Source organism: Musca autumnalis, unplaced genomic scaffold (genome assembly GCF_047663935.1).
Source record: "Musca autumnalis isolate F117 unplaced genomic scaffold, ASM4766393v1 scaffold_2, whole genome shotgun sequence".
Lineage (NCBI taxonomy): Eukaryota > Metazoa > Arthropoda > Insecta > Diptera > Muscidae > Musca > Musca autumnalis.
The window spans coordinates 201,787,042-201,806,729 of NW_027411755.1; the positions used below are offsets into that span (position 1 = coordinate 201,787,042).

General features: G+C 36.6%; 1 protein-coding gene across 1 annotated transcript in view; it reads right to left on the bottom strand.

The window, feature by feature from the left end:
- Window positions 1-12,806: 12,806 nt before the first annotated feature.
- Lip1 (Lipase 1) overlaps window positions 12,807-19,688 on the bottom strand; it is a 35,729-nt gene continuing 28,847 nt past the window's right edge. The window contains exons 3-6 of the mRNA XM_073965430.1: window positions 13,748-13,959; window positions 13,537-13,680; window positions 13,331-13,468; window positions 12,807-13,271 (exon numbers count right to left, since the gene is read on the bottom strand). Of these exons, the coding sequence (XP_073821531.1) occupies window positions 12,807-13,271; window positions 13,331-13,468; window positions 13,537-13,680; window positions 13,748-13,959 (959 nt within the window). The remainder of the gene's footprint in view (window positions 13,272-13,330; window positions 13,469-13,536; window positions 13,681-13,747; window positions 13,960-19,688) is intronic.

Sequence of the window (19,688 nt, forward strand, 5' to 3'; positions counted from 1 at the left end):
TTCTGCCTTTCTGCTAGGAGATCTCACTCAAAAACGAAGGTCGTTCAAATTAGAAGAAAACAGTGATGCCGTGCGTGAACTGACAATTCAAGATCGTCATGTGACATTCAGTGAGATAGAGGCATCCTTGAGTTGTCCGTAAGAAAGTTTGTTCTCATTGGATTCAGTACAAGTTGACAATGGCTCAAAAAAGGCTCTTGTCGATTAGTGCAAAGAACTGCTGGAAAAATACGATCTTGGTGCTTTAAAGCACGTATATTAGATCGTCACAGGTGACGAATTAGGGATCTATGGGTATGAGCCCGATACAAAACAGCCATCGACCATGTGGGTCCTCGAAGACGAGCCAAGTACAACGAAAGTTGTTCACGGAAGAAGCTCTTCGAAGCAAATGGTCGCCTGTTTCTTCGGCAAAACTGGTTATGTGGTGACTATTTCGCTAGAGCAGTGTAGAATGGTCAGTTCTGAGTGGTACACTACAATTTGAATAAAAGAAAAAGATTTTCTTCGCCAGAACATTCATGCTGTTGAACCGTTCAAAATCCATGTTTTGGAGGTGGCCCAGTGGTAGTGTTTCTACTTTAATTAGTTTGAGCAATGGGACAATTTTGCATATTGCCGAATCCAGTTAGGTGAAAATGTGTCTCATCACTGAAGATTATTTTATTGATGTGGTTTTTGATTTGAATGTTCACTTTCATAATTAAACTTAATAACTTCAAAGCAGTGCTCGACTGCGTATCGTTCCATGGTTCAAAAAGCGGTAGTCTGAAATTGAGAAATGTTAAATTAAATGCAAAAAAAAAACTTGGCGCTTAGGTGTGGTTTACATTCAATATCGGCCTTCCCTTTAGCCTCTTTTACCTTACCTATGGGTATAAATAGCTTTCCTTATTCCTTATTATGTTTTCGGTTTCTTTCGGTTTGAGTGGGCCTAACACCATGCATTTTCCTTCGTTTACTTTGTATTTCTTTTTATGGACACTTGCTTTAATATACAACAACTTCAATAACTAAATGTAAAATTTAGTACACACAAAAATTCGCCTAATGATTTCTCTTACAATTTGTACGAATATCAAATGAAATAACTCGGACAAAAAAATGTAGCAACTTGACAAAATTTCAACCGGAAAATTAACTGCCGCAAATAAGAAAAAAAATAAAAACTTCACTCACCAAAGTTGTAAAAGGAAATAATTTATTTTGAACTTATTTCACAACAGTACAACAAAATATGGTTTTCAGTATTTAATAAGAAACAAGTCCTACATTTTCTAACAATGCTTTTGATAAAAAAGAAAAAAAAAACATATTTCCTTTTTATGAGGACCAAACAAGTTTTGTATTGAAGTAACAGCAAAACAAAACTTATTTTGCTCTAGTGAAGTTGCATAGTGCGTCTGAATCAATTTTAATGGAAAGTGCTTACACCTGGGAAGTTTTTGCAGATTCTGAAACAGCAATGTTCATAGGTGGGGAAAAATCCAAAAACAAGAAAAAATCGCTGGAGGAATTTTTAAATAAATCGCGCTCAATTTGGGACCATGAACTGACTGTGTCGCTGCCTTAAAAAATAATGTCATGCACTGTGCGCCTGGGAAGTTTTTGCAAATTCTGAAACTTCAATGTTCAAAGATGAAAAAAAAACAAGAACAAATCACTGGACGGATTTTTAATAAAATTCACATTTTTAGGGTTTTTTAGGTTTTCAGAATTTTGCTTGGAAACGGCAAGTCCTATCGGAATGGATATAACATATTGAGAAAAACAAGTGTGGTCGGGTCATTAGGTCTCAAAGATGTACCTAGATTGTAGATTAATCCGTAAATTTTTAAATCGATACATGCGTAATTTTTGCAAATATAACGTTTTTTAAAACCCGCCCCCTCTGGAATTCAATAAAAATGACCTGTTTTCGATTGCCATTCCCTGGCAATTTCAGGAAAATCGGTTCAGTAGTTTTTGTAGAAAAAAATTTAATTGAAAATTGAAAAAAAGTGGGTGTGGTAAAATATTCTTTCCATAAAGACCTAATTTGGGTTATGACTGCATTTGATTTTTATTCATAAAAATATGGCGTCCCCTTGGAAATTCAGGAAAATATGCATACTATTTTCTGTACATTCAATGAAAATTTCAGGAAAATCGGTTCAGTAGTTTTGTAGATGTAACATATTTTAAAAAGTGGGCGTGGTCAAGACTTTGGGTTCTAAAAAAGTAGTTAATGTCGGAGAAACAACCACAATTGTCTCGCAAATTAATTTCCAAACCTATACATTCCTAATTATTGTAAACTAGCAGACCCGGGTCCGCGCTGCTGGCCCGTCGTGTTGAGTTTTAATGACAACTTTTTATGGACTTTGTGCTTTACAAATCAAAATTAGCTATTTTCTACCTAATTTCTTCGGGTCCATTGTCAAACCAAGCTATTCATTGAGGATATTAAATTTATTAACAGATTTTGTCTGTAACCTTTCTTTTCTCTTACGGACTTTGTCGGATTTGTTCGTCCTTTTATGCTGCTTAGGATTTATTATCGCCCAGTGATCGGGTCTTTAGGCCCGAAAGAAGTACCTAGATTGTAGATTAATCCATAAATTTTTAAACCGATACATGCGTACTTTTTGCAAATATAGAGGTACTCCGCCTCCTCTGGAATTCAATAAAATATGTAGCCTCTTTTCGGGGCCATCCCTGTACATTCCCTGACAATCTCTGGAAAATAGGTTCAGTAGTTTTTGTAGAAAAAATTTAAATTGAAAAGAATGGGCGTGGTAAAATTTCCTTTTCATAAAAAACGTAAGTTGGACCATGACGGCATTTGGTTGTTATTCATAAAGATACGGCGTTTTTTTAATATTGCAAAGGGAAGTACCCCGCCACCTTTGAAATTAAAGAAAATATGCATTATTTTTCACCGAGGGCCATTCCTGTACATTCCCTGAAAATTTCAGGAAAATCTGTTCAGTAGTTTTGTAGATGTTAAGTATTTTAAGAGGGTGACGTAGGGGATGAAGGATACCAAGGAACGGTCCTGACCGGCTTTAACATGGCATAGTGCAGGATTTATCTTGGTCCCTCTTTCATCTCAAGTGGACACTGACCTCCCCGTGGTGTCACCTGGGGTAGCTGACTTTAACACCTGTTAAAGGTAGTGAGGTAAAATGTGCCGCGCGTTCACCCATAAGAACGTTAAAAACTTGGGTTTGGGCGCAGGGTTAGTAACCCTCCCCTAGAAAAAGCGGCCTACTATGAAAAACAAAAGAAAATAAAAACAAATCCCTCTAAAGTTGACGACCCCCGCAAACGTTTTAAGGACCATGATCTGCGAATCTGCACATGGAATGTTCGCACTCTTTATAGAGAAGGTGAAGTTTACGCATTGGCAGATGTACTGGAATAGTACAAGCCCGACATTACTGCCATACAGGAAATACGATGGAATGGGTAAGACGTCACAACAACACCTAAAGGTGACGCACTGTATTATAGCTGCCATGACATAAAGCATGAGTTTGGTTGCGGATTTGTAGTTGGTCGGAGGTTAAAACACCTGGTCTCCAGCTTCACACCAGTGAATGAAAGACTTGCTACAATTCGAATAAAAGCAAAATTCTTCAACATTAGCTTTATTTGCGCTCATGCACCCACTGAAGACAAGGACGAACTGACCAAATATATATTTTATGAGCGCTTAGAAGAAACATATGACCGTTGTCCTGCCTATGACATTAAAATTATTCTAAGCGATTTTAATGCCAAAATTGGAAAGGAGAATATCTTTGGCCCAACAGTCGGAAAATTTAGTCTCCACAGTGAAACGTCTGACAATGGTATGAGGCTGATAGACTTTGGAGCTGCAAGAAACAGCAGCACCAGATTTCAACATCTCGACATCCATAAGGGCGCCTGGCTGTCTCCAGATCAGAAAACAAGAAATCAAATTGATCACGTTGTGATAGATGGAAGACATTCATCGAGCGTGTTGGATGTACGTTCGTGCCGAGGAGCAAACATAGACTCGGACCACTACCTTGTTGCAGCAAAGGTACGCACCCGGTTAAACGTAGCAAACAAAGTACGAACAGACACAACACGAAAGTTAGACATCGGTAAGCTGCAATCACAACATATAGCCACAGCATATTCCACTCAACTAGCCCAATTGCTTAATCAAAGCACTACTCATTCCGATAACATATCAGCACAATGGCAAAGTATTGCCTACTCCATGCAAACAGCCGCAAAATCCATACTTGGATACCAGAGACATCCACCAAGGAATCCATGGTATGATCAGGAGTGTCGTGCTGCTACCGAAGAGAAAAATGCGGCATATGGGGCTACTTTACAATCCGTAGCAACGCGTAGCGCACGAGAGAGATATCGAGAAAAAAGGAGAGAGGAGAAACGTCTTTTCCGCAGGAAAAGGAGAGAGATGGAAAAGCGGGAGTGTGAAAAAAATCGAGATGTACAGGAACCAGAATGAAGTCCGAAAATTCTACCAAAGAGTCAAGCATCAAACTGATGGCTTTGGTACAGGCACATTCTCCTGTAGTGTCCAGCAAGGTAATTTGGTAACTGATACAGATAGTGTGTTCAGGATATGAAAAGAACATTTTTCAAAACTGTTGGTATCCAATAGCAGCGAAGACGACGAAGATACCACAGACCCAATCCCAGAAGATGGTATTGAATGTATACCGCCCAGCCAAGATGAGGTAAAGACAGCAATAAATCGGCTGAAGAATAATAAGGCAGCAGGAGCCGATGGCTTACCAGCCGAACTGTTCAAAATTGGAGGCGACACGCTGATAAGGTGTATTCATCAGCTAGTTAGCACCATCTGGCAGGAAGAACGAGTACCCGACGATTGGAACCTGAGTATCCTGTGCCCAGTCCACAAGTAGGGAGATAAGACTGTAAGTCTACTCCCTATTGCCTACTAGATCGTGTCAGGGATATTATGCGAACGACTAAAGCCTATGGTCAACGAGATAATTGGACCATACCAATGCGGCTTTAGACCTGGAATGTCCGCCATTGACCAGATATTTACCCTGCGGCAAATTCCGGAGAAGACCCAAGAGATGAAGATCGACACCTACCAACTTTTTGTCGATTATAAAGCAGCCTTCGACAGCCCGCTGCGTTCAAAGATATTCCAAACCATGTCCGAATTTGGTATCCACGCAAAGCTCATCCGGCTTTGTAAAATGACTTTAACTGACACTAGGTCAACCTATCCGAAGAATTTAATACCAAAAGACGTTTCAGACAAGGAGATAGCCTTTCGTGAGATCTCTTCAACATCTTGCTGGAAAAGGTTATACGAGAGGCAAACTTCAAAAGAAGTGGCACACCAATAGCCACATGTTACTTGCTTATGCTGATGATATAGACATCATGGGACGATCAGTAAAAAAGTAACTGATACCTTTATGAAGGTCGAAGAGAATCTGCTCAAGTGGGTCTGGCGGTAAACGGTGAGAAGACAAAGTTAATGGTGTCGACGCGCAATGCGTCCATTGAGCTCGGACCAACTGTGGAAGTTGGTTCCTATAATTTTGAGGTAGTAAAAGACTTCGTCTACCTCGGCACATCCGTAAACACAACAAACGACATCAGTTGTGACATAAAGAAAAGAATTGTATTGGCCAATATATGCTACTTTGGTTTAAGTAAGCAGTTTAAAAGCAAAGCCACAATTCGTCAGACAAAAATAACGCTCTACAAAACACTGATACTACCCGTGCTGATGTATGGCTCCGGATTGGAGATCTTTTCCACAATTCGTCAGACAAAAATAACGCTCTACAAAACACTGATACTACCCGTGCTGATGTATGGCTCCGGATTGGAGATCTTTTCTTAGTTCGGCCTATGAAACAAATGTTCTGTAATGGGCCAGCTAAGTAAGTAAGTAACGTATTTTAAGAAGAGTGGGCGTAAAAGTGGACTAAGTTAAATTTTCTTTGCATAAACACCTAAGTGGGGTTATGGCGAACATTTAACAAAAAAATATCCAAATCGGTCTAGCAGTTCTCAACTGATACCATTACCAACGAACGACATTTGATTTTTATTTATATAGATATAGAATTTTTAAAAAAATAGGTTGTAGGGGAAGTAATCCGTCCCATCCGAAACTAAATTTGTATCCTATTTTCACCGGGCCATACCTGCACACTCCCTGACAATTTCAGGAAAATCAGTTGAGTGTAAAAGTTGGCGTGGTCAAATTTTATTTGCATAAAAACCGAAGTTGGGTTATGACGAACATTTCAAAAAACAAAAAAAAAATATCCAGCCAACTGATGCCATTAACAACGAACGAAATTTGATTTTTATTTATATAGATTTTTATACCCTCAGCATTTATGCTAACGAGGGTATTAACACTTTCAAACGAGCAAAATGTGCCTCATTGAAGACATGGTTTTAGACCCCAAGTATGTTTGGAGGAAATTCGTTTCAGACAATTTGGAGTTGATTGCTGTCTGGCTGGCTGGAGTGCACGATAACTTTCGAACGGATCAACCGAATCAGTCCTATCCAGCTTTCGTAATATTTTGTCCAACCTTGGTTTAAGTTCGAAAATAGGTTATATCGGAAAAATTCAGTTTAGGACCTGCTCTCGAATCGCTTTGATTTTTGTTGTATACGACGGTATAAGTTTCATCAGGGGCAAGTACATACTTCCTGAGAAAATAGCCTCAAAGGTGCAAAAAACCCCTATGTAGTGGTTGGAGCGCAAGATAGCTCTTGAACGGATCTGACGATTCGGTCCAAAATTTGGCCTTCGAAATATTTTGTCCAAACTTAGTTTAAGTTCGAAGATAAGCCATATCGGTCTACTCCTTCAGGTACCTCCCGCAAAAAAGTTCAAAAACGTTCGGAAAAATTGTGCGCACGATAAATCTGGATGGTAGTGACCGATTTGGTCCATACTTTACACATCCTAATATATTTACCAGATAAAGATCAGGTTCGAATATGGACTATATTTGTTCACTCCTTCGGGTACCTCCCACACAAAATTTTGGATAAATTCACGTTAAGACCTGCTCTCGAATCACTTTGATTTTTGTTGAAGCATATTGCATTCTCTGCCTCAATTACGACAGTAAAAGTTTTTTCAGGGGCAAGTCCCTACTTCTTGAGAAAACAGCCCGAAAGGTGTAAAAAAACATCTATGACACCATATATAGTGGCTGTAGTGCTTGAACCGAATACTGCGTTCGTCCACACTTTGCATATAGTAAAATTTCTTCGAATATTAGATGAAATTTGAAGGTAGTGCTTATAGGTCTACTGCTTCCACAAAAGTTCGAAACTATTCGCTAAAATGATAAGCCCAATATCTCACAAACGTAGCAACCGATTTGGTCCAAATTTTTGATCTCGAAATATTATGTGTAGCTTAGTTTAAGTTCAAATTTGGGCCCTATCGGTGCAATCCTTGGGGTACCACCAATACAAATGCTCAACATATTTGTGCAGTTAAGGGTCTGTTCGAGGATCCTTTGGACATTTTTACCGAAAGTTTTCCTAGTGGCCCGATATTATGCTTTTCGTAGGCTAGTATGGTACAAAGCCCTATCTATCGATATCCCCCGCAAATTTTTGAGTTTTAATCCAATCCATATTTCTGTCGGTTCAGTATTTTAAAAAGTGTTTGAATCCACACAGGCTGAGGGTATATCTCTGTCGGCAAAGCCGACTGATACTTTTTTACTCGTTCGCTACATTTTCGGCCTAAATTGACTGCAATTTGGTTATGGACTTCTCAGTGGTCAAAATATGTATTTACAAAAAAGTTAAAAATTAAAAGTCAAGTCACTAGGGTGACTTGATATAGAAAAAGACTTCAAAAATACTTCACATCTACAAATTTGTAAAAATGGTTGTGTAAATAGAAGTTATCAAAATCAGCCTTCGTCTTCTAGCCATTTACATCTATTATATATTTGAGTTTGGTGATAAGTGACTGACTGACTGACTCCTCATCTTGAAATTTTACCAGTAGGTCACTGTTGGTGCAAATGTGCGAGATAAGGCCGGATTTTGCAAAATTTTTCCTGGAACCACAAAAAATAACAATAACAAAAATCCTTATTCACTCATAGACTAAATACTCTTATAGACAGAGAAGTCTTAATGTGTGCTGTTTTTGTAGATGGCGCCCTTCCATTCAATATGCTCTCGATATCCTGAAGTTGTCACTCAAATATGTCGTGTAGTAGCCCCATAGACAAAATAATCTATAGAAAGAGAATTTTAATGAGTTTTTTTTTATAGATGTTGCCCTTCCACTCAATACGCTCTCGATATGCTGTGGTTTTCACTCAAATATGTCGTGTAGTAGCTCAATGTTAAAAAAATTACCACTAACGCCATCTAACTATTACAGAGCATACTAAGTAACATGCTGAGAACAATTCTTCGTCTACACCTTCATTAGTCTATGTATTCACTGTTATTACTTACTTATGTACTTAGTTGGCAACACATTTGTCAAATTAAATGCTATAATTTCTTAATACTAGAGTTGGGTCATCTAGTTCCTAGTTCCTGGTACTAGTTCCAAAGCGTATGAGTAACATCATTAAATATAACGTGTGATAGTAAGTATACACAGTTTGTTCAAAGAAAAAAGGTGGGCCATTGGAACTGCGAAGTGAACGAGATAGTTCCATATAGTTCCTTTGGCACAACTCTACTTAATACCGTAAAATATCACAAACAATTTCAAATTTTGTAGTTTACTTCTAGGCGCATTTATTTTATCGTAAACCAATTTATATTGGAAAGACAATGAAGGTTGTTATTTTCCATTGCAACAGATGTCGCAGTTGGTGATAATGGTATAAACTTCATTCTGATTTACGAATGATTTACGTCTCTTTAATAATTTTGTTTTCACATAACAGGTGTCGCACAAAAGAGTTTCTTTCTTTAAAATCCAGTTAGACAAAAAATGACTACAAACGATGAATTTGTAAAAATTTTGATTTTAAATTTCAAATTAAAACAAAAATTCTTTCAATAATGTTTGGCTTGTTGAACACATGAGTTGCTGTTGAAGACAAAATTAGGGTATTATGCTTGATTTAGACTATGCTGGATTTAGCAAATCCAGTGGATTTAAGTTGTCATTTTCATACAGCATATGTCAAATAAAGCCAGATAATTGCTAAATCCAGCGTAGTCTAAATGAACTTTTAAATTCAGAAATCGGTCAGAAATAACAAAAATAATTTCTATTAAAAAATAGTTTTAATGTTGAGATTTTCTTTATAATTGTGTCACTTCCGCTAACGAAGTAGCGGGCACATGCTAGTTCAAAATATGCCTGATGAGCTGGCTTAAACCACCAGCGAAACGATCGTAGCATAGTGGTTGAGTGTGTGGTACTTCGCTAGAATTCATTTGTCAATACAAATTCCTTAGGCCATGTTAACTCGATTAATTCAAATAATTAATTAAAAACTTTCATAAATAATGGCCTTCGTCCTAAAAAGACAATAATAAATTAAAACTCACAGCAGAGCCCGGCTGCCCCGGCTGAGGTTTGAACCTGGGTCCTCTCCAACAAATAGACAATGTTGTCGATGTCTTAGCATTCTAAGCCACTGCCAACCTATCATATCAACACTTCTTGATATGATATCAACAAAAACTTCCGAAACGGAGGGCATCACAATTCATAAAGGAAACCCCCCTTCGATTGTACATGTGCACTATGGGCCCAATGAGAGGTTTTTGAGGCAACAAGTCACTGGAGCCTGCTGCACCTTTCAAATTTCGTCCTGATGTTTATAGTGAGCATAAAAATATATCTGCAAAATTTGGAAGGAATCGGTTCAGATATAGATGTAGCTTTAGTATATATGTTTCAACCGATTTTATCCGATTTTATATTTAAGCCGCACTAAGGTCACAATTTGCATCCGATGACTTTAAAATTTGATATGGTACATCCTGATCAATTAAGAATCACGCACAGAAAATTTGATTCTTATCGGTTCAGGTATATATATATCTACATATGTATATATAGAAAATTATTCAGGTCTGCCATGATGTTCGAAATATAAATCCTCCGAAATGGCTGGACCGAATTTGATAAATATTTGACTGTATATTCTTTAGGTCTTAGAATAGATCGTAAGGTAGTTTTATACCGAAAAATGGAGGCGGCGGGGGACCTCCCCCACAACGGGTTTTAGCCAAACGCGAAATCTCAGAGATCATTTGACGTATTCGGATACAATACAATAGTAATTGTGACCTTCATTATTTACACGTGTTATCCATTAAAAAAAAAAACTGTTTATTATGTTAGCGTTTTTTAATTGTCGAGCGAAACAAATCTGTTCTTCGTTTGATAGATTTTTATAAAATTTTACAATGTAAGATGCAATATCTTTGACAGCCGGTATGTGGTCATGAAGCTTTGCCAGGTTGAAATGATTTTGTTTCTAAGTGGCTCAAAGTGTTAAGAATCTAATCCCGTTACTATTTTATCCAAATATATGATTTATAAATAGACTTTTTGCTCAGAAACCTGCCATTGGGCCTGTAGTGATGTGTATGTATTGAGAAAATGATTCCTAGACAAGACACTAGGGTGACTTTATATGGAAAAAGACTTCAAAAAATACTTCATATCTACAAATTTGGAAAAATGGTTGTATAAATAGAAGTTATCACAATCAGCCTTTGTCTTCTAGCCATTTACATTCAAAATATGCCTGATGAGCTGGCTTAAACCACCATCGAAACGATCGTAGCATAGTGGTAGAGTGTGTGGCACTTCACTAGAATTCATTTTACAATACAAATTATTTAGGCCATGTTAGCTCGATTGCTTCAAATAATTAATTCAAAACTTTCATAAAAAATTCAGTTTCAGTGTTTTATTTATAAATGCATTTAAAACTATAAAATAATTTGTCGCTTAGCCTCAATAAGTATATTCTTCCTTATGATAAGACAGCGGAATTTTATACAACCCCTATTTTTGGTCCGATTCATGTCAAATATTGGGAATGGCCATATTTTTGGCTTCTGATTACATTGCAATCGAAACATATGACATATGCAAAATTATGCAAAATGCATAAATTTTTGCATATGCAAAATTTATGCATTTTACATATTTTCTTATGCAACAAATATTTCAAAAATAGGTACAAAAATGTCTATGTGTACATTTTTTCTGTTTAAAATTCTCTTCAGACAAGTCATAAAAATAGAGAAATGTATAACTACAGCCACAACCTTCAAAATACCGAAAATCGGGAGGTATCGTTCTATGGGGGCTATATGAAGGCCTGAACCTAAGCCGACAAATTTTAGGTGGAAAGTTGTATACCCCCAACGAAGACTTAATACCGAATTTCAGTCATTTCGGGTGGATATTGAGGGCACATCCTTTAAAATAGCAGAAATCCTGAGGTACCGTTCTATGGGGGCTATATGAAGACGTGGACCTATACCGACAAATTTCAGGTGGAAAGTTTTATACCCACAATGAAACCCAAATACCAAATTTTAGTCATTTCGGTTTGATATTGAGGCCACAACCTTCAAAATACAGAAAATCGGGAGGTCCCATTCAATGGGGGCTATATGAAGACGTGGACCTATGCCGACAAATTTCAGGTGGAGTGTTTTATATCCCCAGCGAAGACTAAATACCAATTTTCAGTCATTTCGGTGGGATATTAAGGCTACAATTTTCAAAATACCGAATATCGATAGGTACCGTTCTATGGGGGCTATATGAAGACGTGGACCTATACCGAAAAATTTCTGGTGGGAAGTTTTATACCCCCAGCGAAACCCAAATACCAAATTTTAGTCATTTCGGTTTGATATTGAGGCCACAACCTTCAAAATACAGAAAATCGGGAGGTCCCATTCTATGGGGGCTATATGAAGACGTGGACCTATGCCGACAAATTTCAGGTGTAGTGTTTTATACCCCCAGCGAAGACTAAATACCAATGTTCAGTCATTTCGGTGGGATATTGAGGCTACAACTTTCAAAATACCGAAAATCGGTAGGTACCGTTCTATGGGGCCTATATGAAGACGTGGACATATGCGGACAGATTTCAGTTGTAAAGTTGCATACCCCTAACGAAGACTTAATACCAAATTTCAGCCATTTTGGTAGGATATTTAGACCACAAATCCTTGAATATATTTTTGCATATGGTTTTGCATATGCTCTTTTTATGCAGATATGTACAAATATGTCAAAATATGCACGGTATGCAAAATATGCAAAAATTTCTGGGCCTAATTCGTTTTATTTTGTAATAAATCGAGTTTCTGTCTAATCAGATTTTCTCTACGACCATCCTAACCATATATGCATTTGCATAGGATTCCGCAGTCTACTTATGATGGAATCTCTCAAACAAAACGCTTGCATTTAAATTAAAAATTATTGTAAAATTAAACGGCAAGCGTTTTATTTGAGAGATTCCATCATAACCATATACTTACTGATGCTAAGCGACAAATTATTTTCTAGTTTAAATGCATTTATAAATAAAACACTGAAACTTAATTTTTTAATTATTTTTTTTTGTTTTTTGTTCTTGAAAAATATTATTAAAATATATCTAAGAAATTATAAAAGAACTTTTCAAAATTTGATGTTTTCCAATTTTATTTATATAGCTTACACATACTTTTTGTTAAATAAATAATAAATAAATAAATACTTATTGCCTAAACACAAATAAATACTTAAGTTTTTAAAAAGTGGTAATCCCCTCTTTCCCTCACTCACTTTCCAACTCCTTCGAATTCAGTTCTGGTATTTCAATATCCTTGGGTGTTGGATAGGCACTGGCATTATCACGACGATCTTTCACCTTACCCAATACTTTTAACATGCGCGAATATACCAAACGCCTAACATTTATGGCCCACAAAAAGTCCATGTGATTGAACTCCTTTTGGGGAACTAAATATTTTCCAATTGGTCTACCTAAATCTTTATACATATCCTCCACATCTTCGGGATGACAAAGTAAGTCATTTTTCGAATAATATACATAGGTGGGTACTGTAACCGCCGTCAAGTTATAACGTGGTGGTTCTCGCTCCTTGTACAGTAACATATTTTTATTGGGACTATAACTATAGGGTGCAAATTTACCCGTCTTAATGACTTGTATGAAATGTTTAACTTGTTTTGCTGCCACACCGGCGGGGTAGTGACCCAATATGACGGGGAACATTTTCTGGAAAGAGGGGTCAAAGATGGATTATTTTTACACAATACTTCCGATGCAGAACTTACCCTATTAAATTCATTCCAATTTCTGCCGACAATGCCAAACACCGCCTCAATACACAAACGTTCGGTTTCTTCGGTCATGCGACACAGGAAACGAAATTCGGCATTAAACATTTCCGTTATGGAACTGCCAACCAAGGTCTGAAAAACAAAAAATTATTTTTTATTTTTCTTTTGTAAAGAAATTTCAATTTTAGTTTCAAACTTACATTAAAATACAAACTTATGGCCCTTATATAGGGATGTTCTTCAGTTTCCTTGGCATAGACAGCCGGTGCCAGGGCTTGCATCATAATGATCTTTTTATTGTACTCAGGTCTCATGGAACACATCACAAAGAATGCAGTACAACCCTAGGAATTAAAATAGTTAATTTTTATTTTTCAATTGTATTTATTTTTTTAATATTTTGTGGCTTACCTGCGAATGCCCCGCATATTGAATTCTCTTGAATCCTGTAGTCTTCAGTACATAATCAATCATTGCTGGCAAATCATACATTCCAATTTCATGCCAACTGAATTCCCAAAATTTCTTGCCATCAGGATCCAAGATTGTGTGGTTACGCGAATAACGATTACCTCGGGCATTACCCATCCACACATCGTAGTTATTGTCGGCTAACAAGTAGGCTGAAATATGAAATAGGTAATGTATTATTTATTTCTGATATTTGAAATACAAAAAATTTTAAAAATGCATTTAACTGAAAAATATCCTTCAAGGACCATGTAGTCAGGACGGGGACGTTCATGACATACTCTACTTCACTACTCTGCGTATTAATTTTTCACGGATCAAAAATCCTAATGTTCTTCTTCAAAAACAAAAAAAGATATATATTTAAAATAATTTTTGGATTCGGCCACCCTTTTATTATACTACTAGCAAATTGCCCGCTACTTCGTATGCGGAAAGGATATAAAAACCAAATAAACAATATATAATATGGAAATGGCGAACACTGAAAATTTTATTGTACTTATACCAATTTTAATCAATATTTATTGTTATTTTAGTACTGTTCGTACCGCTTTAGTTCGATTTTCAATAAGATCAGCCTTATCTCACCCTTACATGTTAACAGATAGACCAACATTGTACACCAATACTCACACTAAATCCAAAAAATACAGATTCCAGCACTGTCCCTACACTCAATAGTACGATTTTCCAAAACTACCTGAATCCTTCACTTCACCAGTAACCTTAATTCCAAAAAACAGCATTCCAGCGCTATCGGTGAATTCAAATTGTACCATTTGGTATATTTCGTGGGCATAAGTACGAACATCAAAAACTACCTCCATGTCTCAATCCTACACTCCAATCGTAGTCTTATCAAATTCCAGGATTCCAGATCTATCCGTTCCCCCAAATACGCACTGTACCAAATTTAATACCATGTAGTACTTTTCGTACCCATAAGTACGAATTTCCAAAACTATCTCAATCCTATACTTCAACAATAATCTCAATTTCAAATTTCAGGATTCCAGATTCCAAAACCCAATTGTACCAAATTTAATACTTTTCGATCCCATAAGTACGAATTTCCAAAACTACCACAATCCTACACTCCAACAGAAATCTCAATTCCACATTACAGGATTCTAGGTCTATCCGTTGACCCAAATCCAAATTATACCAAATTTAGTGCTTTTCGTGTCCATAAGTACGAATTTCCAAACTACCTCAATCCCACACTTCAACATTAATCTCAGTTACGAATTTAAGGTTTCCAGCCCTATTCGTTCACCCAAATCCAAACCGTACCAAATTTAGTATTTTTATTACCCTTAAGTAAGAATTTGCAAAACTAACTCCATCTTACACCCCAACAGCAAGCTTAATTCTAAATTTCATTATTACAGCTCTGTTCGTTCACCCAAATCCAAATTTGGTACTTTTTGTACCCATAAGTACGAATTTTCAAAACTACTTCCACTTTACACTCCAAATGTAGCCTACGAAGTACGAATTTCAAATTATCTCAATCCCATCCTCTAACATCAATGTTAATTCGAAATTTCAGGGCTACAGCTCTATCCGTACACACTAAATCTAAATTGTACCAAATTTGGTACCACTTAGTATTTTTCGTAACCTTAAGTACGAATTTTCTAAACAACTTCCATTCTACAATCCAACAGTAGCCAATCTTATACTCCAGCAGCAATTGTTATTCCAAATTTCAGAAATTCAGCTCAATCCGGTGACCCAAGTCTTAATTGTACCAAATTTATTACTTTTCGTAACCCCTTAGTACGAATTTCCAAATTATCTCCATCCCATACTACAACATGAATCTTAATTCAAAATTTCAGGATTCCAGCTCTATCCGTTCAACCTAAATCCAAATTGTATAAGTAAGTATAGTAAGAATTTTGAAAACTACTTCCATTCTACTCTCTAACAATATCCTTAATTCAAAATTTCAGGATTCCAGCTCCACCCGCTCAACCTAAATCCAAATTGTACAAAATTTAGTACCATTTAGTACTTGTCGTACCCATAAGTACGAATTTCAAAACTGCTTCCATTCTACTCTCTAATACCAGCCTTAATTCAATTTTCAGGATTCCAGTTCTATCCGTTCGCCCAAATCGTAATTGTAATAAATTTAGTACCATTTAGTACTTTTCGTACCCATAAGTACGAATTTTCAAAACTACTTCCGTTCTACTCTCCAACAGTAGCCTTAGTTCAAAATTTCAGGATTCCAGCTCCATCCGCTCGCCCAAATCATAATTGTACCAAATTTAGTACCATTTAGTACTTTTCGTACCCATATATACGAGTTTTCAAAACTACTTCCATTCTACCCTCCAACTGCAGCCTTAATTCAAAATTTCAGGATTCCAGCTCTATCCGCTCAACCTAAATCAAAATTGTACTAAATTTAGTCCATTTAGTACTTGTCGTACCCAGAAGTACGAATTTTCAAAACTACTTCCATTCTAATCTCTAACAGCAGCCTTAATTCAAATTTCAGGATTCCAGCTCTATCCGTTCGCCCAAATCGTAATTGTACCAAATTTAGTACCATTTTGTACTTGTCGTGCCCATTAGTACGAATTTTTAAAACTACATCCATTTTTATAAGTACGAATTTTCAAAACTAATTCCATTCTACTGTCTAATTCAAATTTCAGGATCCCAGCTCTATCCGTTCGCCCAAATCGTAATTGTTCCAAATTTAATAACATTTAGTATTTTTCGTACCCATAAGTACGAATTTTCAAAACTACTTCCACTCTACCCTTCAACTGTAGCCTTAATTCACAATTTCAGGATTCCAGGTCTATCCGTTCAACTTAAATCCAAATTGTACAAAATTTAGTACCATTTAGTACTTGTCGTACCCATAAGTACGAATTTTCAGAACTACTTCCATTCTAATCTCTAACAGCAGCCTTAATTCAAATTTCAGGATTCCAGCTCTATGCGTTCGCCCAAATCTTAATTGTACCAAATTTAGTACCATTTAGTACTTTTCGTTACCATAAGTACGAATTTTCAAAACTACTTCCATTCTAGACGCCAAAATGTAGCCCTAATTCAAAATTTCTGGATTCCAGCTCTATCCGTTCAACCTAAATCCAAATTGTACCAAATTTGGTACAAATTTTAAAAACTACATCCATTTTACTCTCCAACAGTAGCTTTAGTTCAAAATTTCAGGATTCCAGCTCTATCCGTTCGCCTAAGTCATAATTGTACCAAATTTAGTACCATTTAGTACTTTTCGTACCCATAAGTACGAATTTTCAAAACTACTTCCATTCTACCCTCCAACTGTAGCCTTAATTCCAAATTTCAGGTTTCCAGCTCTATTAATTCGCCCAAATCATAATTGCACCAAATTTTGTACGATTTAGTACTTTTCGTGCCAAATAAGTACAAAATTTCAAAACTACGTGCATTCTACTCTCCAACAGTAGCCCTAATTCAAAATTTCAGGATTCCAGCTCTATCCGTTCAACCTAAATCCAAATTGTACAAAATTTGGTACCATTTAGTACATTTCGTACCCATAAGTACGAATTTTAAAAACTACTTCCATTCTACCCTCCAACTGTAGCCTTAATTCAAAATTCAGGATTCCAGCTCTATCCGTTCGCCCAAATCATAATTGTACCAAATTTAGTACCATTTAGTACTTTTCGTACCCATTAGTACGAATTTTAAAACTACATCCATTTTACTCTCCAACTGTAGCCTTAGTTCAAAATTTCAGGATTCCAGCTCTATCCGTTCGCCCAAATCATAATTGTACCAAATTTAGTACTTTTTAGTACTTTTCGTACCCATAAGTACCAATTTTCAAAACTACTTCCATTTTACTCTCGAACAGTAGCCTTAGTTCAAAATTTCATTATTCCAGCCCTATCCGTTCGCCCAAATCATAATTGCACCAAATTTAGTACCATTTAGTACTTTGCGTACACATGTGTACACTTTTCCTAAACCACCTCCTTATGTCAACCGTACCTTTTAACCTTGATTCTCACATAAAATTTCAATCTTTAATCTTTATCCGTTCACAAAATACGAATTGGTACCAAATTTAGTACACTTTAGTACTTTTCGTACACTTTAGTTCGAATTTCCAAAAACCCTTTAGCACATCTTTCCTACACTCCATCAGTGACCTTCATTCCAAATTGCAATGTTCTAGCTCTGCCGGTTCGCCAAATACAAACGGTACCATATTTAGTACCTTTTAGTACTTTTCGCACCCTTCCAGTTCGAATTTCCAAAAACCCAGCCTTATCTGACCCCTTCGGACCAAGAGTGATCCACACCCAAAATTTCAGGATTCTAGCTTCAGCCATTTAGTCTGGGCGTTGATGAATCAATCAGTCAGTCAGTGAGTCAATCACTTTACTCTTTTATTAATATAGATTTGTGATTTATAATGGAAAATTAACCATATTCTGTCGCCGCAAAAGCGAGAAGACCTGTGGCTCGGCGTTTTCCCCATCACTTACACTTTTCCTGTTGAGGCCCCCAAAATACTTAAGGTCTTGATGTCAAAAGGGATCATTTTGTTATGCTCATATCTCCCAACCCCCTTTGGTATATATATTTGTATACCCTCAGCAGTTATGCTAACGTTGGTAGTTGCTTGAATTTTGAACCAACACCGGAAAAAAATTATCAAAGAAAAAATAAATTTTATCTTGACGATTTTGACTTCGAAGATGGAATTTGGTGGATTTTATGTGTTCACAACATTTGCTCTTTATGACATAAGCTACATCTTCGCCTCCAATAGCAAATCAAAATTCTTAACGGTTTGCAAGATATGATATTGAAAAAATGATCACGTTTGACAGCCAGGCCTCAAGGCTTTAAAGCCCATAACCGCGGAAGTGCCCTTCTGTTAGAACAACTTTTGACCTTCAACTTCTCCTGTTATATGAAAAGACTAAAAAGGTCAGATGAAGATAGAAGGGCAGAAAATGTTCTAACAGAAAAGCGGAAAGTGTTCTAACAGAGGAACAGAAGGACTTTTAATAGGAGACAGAATGTCTTTCAATGGCGGAGCAAAATGTGTTCTAATAGAAGAAGAGAAGTTCTTCTGAACAGAATGTCAGAAGGTATTCTAATAGAAGGGCAGAAGAAGTTCTAACAGAAAGGTAGAACAGCTGTAAATAGAAGAGCAGGATATCTTCTAATAGAAGTTCTTCTATTAGAAAAACTTCTCCTCCTGTTACCTCTGCCTTTCTTTTAGAAGATCTTCTGTCATTCTGTTATAACACCTTCTGTCCTTCTACTAAAAGACCTTCGAACTCTGTTAGAATACCGTCTGTATGTATTTGGAGACCTTAGAAGACCTTCTGTTAGAAAAGAGTTCTTCTTCTAGTAGAAGACCTTCTGTCCATCTGTTACAAGAAATTCTTTTATTCTATTAGAATAACTTCTCCTCTTCTTTTAGAAGAGTTTCTACCCTGCTATTAGAAGACCTTCTGCTCATTCTGTCCGTCTGTTAGAAAACCTTCTGGCTTTCTATTAGAAGACCTTCTGTCCTTCTGTAAGAAAACCTTCTGGCCTTTTGTTAGAACACTCCCCGTCCTTTTAGTAAAATACCTTCTACTCTTCTACTAGAAGGCCTTCTACTTTTCTGTTAGAATAACTTCTGCCCTTCTAAAAACTTCTGCCTTCTTTTGGAAGGCCTTCTGCCCCTCTGTTAGATGACCTTCTGCCCTTCTGTTAGACTACCTTCAGGTCTCCTTCCCTTCTGTTAGAACACCTTCTGGCCTTCTATTGAAAGATCTTTTGTCCGTCTCTAGAACATCATCTGTCCTTTTAGTAGAATGTCTTATGCTCTTCTGAACTTCTTTTAGAAGTTTTC